The sequence below is a fragment of the Montipora foliosa genome, chromosome 10, assembly GCF_036669935.1.
Source record: "Montipora foliosa isolate CH-2021 chromosome 10, ASM3666993v2, whole genome shotgun sequence".
NCBI lineage: Eukaryota > Metazoa > Cnidaria > Anthozoa > Scleractinia > Acroporidae > Montipora > Montipora foliosa.
In genome coordinates this window covers 20,655,577-20,660,796 of record NC_090878.1, presented here as the reverse complement: position 1 = coordinate 20,660,796, position 5,220 = coordinate 20,655,577, and the positions used below count along the sequence as shown (strand labels likewise).

The 5,220-nt window shown below is 46.5% G+C and overlaps 1 protein-coding gene across 1 annotated transcript; it reads right to left on the bottom strand.

The window, feature by feature from the left end:
• Nucleotides 1-5: 5 nt before the first annotated feature.
• LOC137972615 (uncharacterized) lies at nt 6-4,982 on the bottom strand. The gene has a single exon (XM_068819355.1). It carries the CDS (start codon nt 4,980-4,982, stop codon nt 6-8), a length of 4,977 nt encoding a protein of 1,658 aa, XP_068675456.1.
• Between the last annotated feature and the right edge of the window lie 238 nt (nt 4,983-5,220).

The following is a 5,220-nucleotide window of genomic DNA, read 5'->3' as shown; positions in this document are numbered from 1 at the left end:
CAAGCTCACTGTCCTTCTTCATCATCTGCCGCTTCTAGCAAACAAATCTTGGTAACTGGTCGCTTGAAAAAAGATCCTTTAGCTTTCACTTCGACACTCCTCACTAATCCATCCTTGCCAGGGAACACGCCTGCAACTCGACCTAAGGGCCACTGGTTCCTTGGAACATTATCATCAGCGATCAGGACGAGGTCTCCAATGCGTAGGTTTCTTCGAACTTGGTTCCACTTTTGTCTTTCTTGCAACGACGGGACATATTCTCTCAACCAACGCTTCCAGTAATGATTGGCAAGAACTTGAGCTTGTCTCCATCTCTTCCTGCTCATCCTTTCACTCTCTTCAAAAACTTCCGGGGGCAGGTTCGTAGAAGGGCGAATGTTCAAGAAATGATTTGGCGTGAGAGGTTCGCTGTCATCAGGGCTGAAAGGGTTTCTTGTCAGAGGTCTAGAGTTAGCGATACGCTCAGCCTCGGTAAACACTGTTTGGAGAACCTCTTCATTGATAAGATCTTTTCCCAGGATGGCCTTCAAGCTTCGTTTTACCGTTTTCACTAATCGTTCCCAGACTCCGGACATGTGGGAGGCCCCAGGAGGGTGGAACACCCACTTACATCCACGCTGCATCAATTCTCTTCCAATCTTGTCATTATCAATTCGATTTACGGCATCCCTGATTTCGCGATCTGCCCCAACGAAGTTCGTCCCGTTATCTGACCGCAGTTCTCTCACATGGCCTCTTCGATTCAGGAATCGGGTCAAAACAAGAATGAAATCATCAGTATCTAGAGACTTCGCGACTTCGAGGTGTACTGCACGCGAATTCAGACACACAAAAATCGCCCCCCAACGTTTGTCTGCAACTCTTCCTCTCCCTCTTTTCACGTGAAAGGGTCCAAAGTAATCGACTCCACTGAACGTGAAAGGGGGTTCATACGGGGTCAGCCTAACTTTGGGCAGCTCGGCCATTTCTTGATTCATCTTACGGGGCATAAGCTTCTTACATAGTAAGCACTTCCCAAGAACCTCCTTTATAGCTACTCTAGGCTTCACCATCCAGAACTCTTCCCTGAGAAAGAACAAGACCTGTTCAGTTCCACAGTGACCATTCCTTTCGTGCAAATAACGTATCAGGATTCTTGAGACGTGATGGTCTTTAGGCAGGATCATCGGATTCATGGCATTGGATGAGATAGGAGCTCTCGAAATTCTACCGCCGACCCTCATGACTCCATCATTCATGATAACTGGTTTGAGCTTCAAAATGTGGCTTGATGCCTTCACTTGACGTCCTGCTTTGAGATCTTTTATCTCATGAGGAAAGGCCTTTCGCTGCACCAAAGATACAACCTCTCTCTTCGACCTTTCGAGTTCCTCCTGTGTAACGTGATTTTCAACTTGACAAGACTCTGGCTCACGTTTCTTTTCCTTCGAAGACCACTTCAGCCACTTTATGAACTTCAGTAACCAGGCAAATGATCGCAGCAAGGTTATCCAGCGAGAATATCTGGTCAAGAGGTTGTCTAGTGGTGTAGCCGTTTCAACTTCGATCAAGTATACTTCCTTTTTTATCTCAAGCTTGTCAACTGCCACCTCGTCATGCTTGATCTCCGGCCAGTGATCCTCTGTTTTCCACAGGAAGGACGGTCCGTTCAACCAACGTTCATTGTTCTGAAATTCTTTCATTTCTAGCCCTCGACTAACGTCGTCTGCAGGGTTAAGCTTCCCTGGACAGTGTCTCCACTGTTCAGGAGCGGTGAGTTCCCTGATTTCTGTAACCCGATTTGCAACGTACGTCTGAAATCGTCGACTTTCGCTGTAGATGTAGTTCAAGGTGATCATTGAATCCGTCCAGAAAACCACCCTTTCAAATTCGAAGTTCAGTTCCTGTCGGACTGAAAAGTCCACACGTGCTGCCAAAAGAGCTCCCTGTAATTCTAGTCGGGGAATGCTGACTGTTTTGATAGGAGCGTTTCTGGATTTCCCAGTAATAAATGCACATTCAACAGTTCCATCAGGGTAGACTGTTCGAAGGTAGGTGCAGGTACCGTAGCCGATTTCTGAAGCATCACAAAAGTGGTGGAGTTGAAGTGTAGCTTTCTCGTGATCTGTGCGACTGAAGTAACATCTTGGAATTTTCACCTCAGCTAGGAGTGGAAGTTTGTTCTTCCATTGCTGCCATCTCTGAAGAATTGTCCCGTCGAGTGGTTGATCCCACGCTATCTTCTTCCTCCACAGATCTTGCATGATTTGCTTTGCTGGTAGCATGACTGGTGCAGCCAAGTTCAACGGGTCAAATACTGAGCAGATTGTTGACAAAACTCCTCTCATCGTGTCGCCTTTATCCAAATTCACGACTTTGAAACCAAAGGTGTCAGATTCGATGTGCCATCTTACTCCAAGGGCTCTGTCCACCGGCAATTGATGAAGGGTGAAGTCAAGTGTTGGATCCGCTCTCTTCTCAACAGGTATTGTGGCCAAGACTTCTCGCTTATTGCTCATAAATTTCGTAAGGTTAAAACCGCCTTTTGCACAAAGTTCAATCAGCTCCCGCATTAGCGTAATCGCACGTTCTGGTGTTGGCATGGACTTGAGTAGATCGTCGACATAGTAGTTGTCCCTCAGAGTATCCACGGTCACAGGGTCGAACTCTTTCCAATTGTCTTCAGCAGTTCTCAACAAGGCGAAATTCGCCGAACATGGCGAGTCTGTAGCACCAAATATGTGTACAGTCATTGCGTACTCATTAGGTGTTTCGTCTAAGCTCCCACTCCACCAAAGGAACCGTAGGGAATCTTGATCCTCTGGTCGGACTTTCACCTGGTGAAACATGCTTTTAATGTCTCCAACCAATGCGACCTTCTCCTCGCGGAATCTCAATAACACACCAACCAGACTGTTAGTATAATCAGGGCCCGGTAATAGGTTTTTGTTCAGCGAGGTTCCTTTATGTTCGGCGGCAGCATCAAACACAATTCGTACTTTATTTGGCTTGTTGCAATTGGTCACTGCGAAATGCGGAAGGTACCAAGTTCTAGAGCCAGTTATAGAAGCCTCTTCTGTCGTTAACTTCCGCGCATGACCCTCAGCTATGTAGTCGTTCATCGTTGCGCGATATTTCCTTTCAAGGCTAGGGTCTTTACGGAACTTCCTCTTCAAACTCTGCAACCTCTTTTCAGCCTCCTTGCGGTTGTTTGGCAGTTCAACATCGTCCTTCCGCCACAACAGTCCGGTCTCGTAATGACCGTCAGTCAGTCTCGTGGTCTTCTCGAGAATGTCTACTGCGCGGATATCCTCTCTAGATAAATAGTGGTTTTGACGTCTAGGCACCGGCTCCTCAATTATAGGTTTACACGAAGGCTTCGCTCCAAATCCTTCTATCTTCCAAAAATTCTCAACTTGTTCGTGCAATTTTCTCTCGCAAGATGTGAAGTGGACATTGACTTCGCTGTAATTTGGTGAGCCCAGAATTGTTCCCGTGATCACCCAGCCCAATGGGCCTCGCTGAGCTTGCAACTGGCTACCAGGTCTATTTGACTTTCGCACTTCGAGGACTTCATGCGCTTCACCCACGTCCTTTCCAATCAGCACTGATACTTTCTTTATCTTTACGTCTGGCACATCAATGTCCAGTAGGTGGGGGTGCGATCTTCTGTCAACATCTTCAGGTAGACATCTCTCTTTGACATTGAATTTCTCCGAGACCAGGCCCTCTTCAACATTAAGCGTTTCACCTTCTCCGCTCGCAGATTGCAATTTAAATTCCACCACTTCAAACTCTTCATCTTCTTGCTGCATCAAGGTACTAACAGATATAAACTCCTTATGACCTTTCAGCCCTAATTCTTTAGCAACATCTCCACTAATCACGGTTCCACGGGAAGCGTTGTCTAACAGCCCGTAAGTGGTGACAGACCTTCCGCCAGGTGATGTGATTTTCACTGGTATAACATGCAGAAGCACAGTTTTTGTTGAGCCTGGCTGTGTGACGGTAGCATATTGCGCTGTATGTCTGATTCCTGAAGGTCCTTGATCACCAGGAACTTCGGCATGCGGGTCTGTCACTGCCGCATTCGGTTCTTCTGTACTAGCTTGATTGAGTCTGTCATTGTCTCTCCTTGTACTTGGGGGGTTATGGAGTAACTTATGGTGCCGTTTGTCGCTCCCACAAGGGCAGAATTTCGGCGATTCACACCTTCCTCGAAGGTGTCCAACTCTCAAACAAACATGACACAACCGGTTAACTTTCACAATGTCCCATCTGCTCTGCAAATCCTTCTTCTGAAACTCGAGGCATGAAGATAGTTCGTGAGATCCGGGGCAACATAAACAACTCCTATTAGCGGGTGTGATGCTGTTTCGTCCTTCGCTGGGCAATTTTCGGCCAGTGCTCTTTCCTTTAACATCGGTGGCAAAGGATGAAGTCTGCCTTGTGGGCTCGGGGATGAATGACCTGTTGTTGACTTTCAATGACTTTGTTCTGTTTCCCTTGACCTCCGAACTTGCGACTAACGAAACACCAGCAAAACCAGGGTCGTTTTTGATGGCAGCTTGTCGCTTCACAAATTGAGCTAAGTCCTTTAACTTTGGGTTCTGTCCCTTTTCTCTGTTAGAGTACGATACATCTGCCCATTTGTTGATGATGTAATCTGGCAGTCGTGCTACGATCATCTTCATATTTGAAGTGGTACTTGCCTCATGTTCATACTCTCCTTCCAGTCTTCGTGAGGCACACTGCAGTTCTTCAGCAAAATTACGCAAACCCTTGAAGTCTCTGTTTCCTAATTTTGGTCCTGTGGTAAGCATATTAATACACGCTGCAGCAACTGCGGCTGGTTGGCCATAGCGCTCCTCCAGGGTTGCTATAATGTCGTCATAGGAACACCCCACAGATCTTTCAACCACCTCATAAGCCTCTCCGGACACAAATTTGGGGAGAAATTCAATCTCGAATTCTTCTCCTGAAAATCGGAAAATCCGCTGCATTTCCACTAAACTTGACAGGCTGCATTAGCTTGCAACGTGGTCACCTTCAAAAGAATAGCCTGAGGATTTTTACACGGATTCATCTGTTCCTTTTCATGCAGGCAATTCTCATTTTCACCGTTATCATCTCCATTTGCGATAAAGTTCTCCTTTCTTTGGATATGGGAAGGATCTCTGGAATGAGGACTGGTAATTTCTTCACTGTACTTCTTTAACTGAGGTGTGAGTTCGCTATGAT

Coding starts and splice junctions, on each gene's coding strand:
- LOC137972615 (XM_068819355.1), bottom strand. CDS start 4,982: ATGCAGCGGATTTTCCGATTTTCAGGAGAAGAATTCGAGATTGAATTT.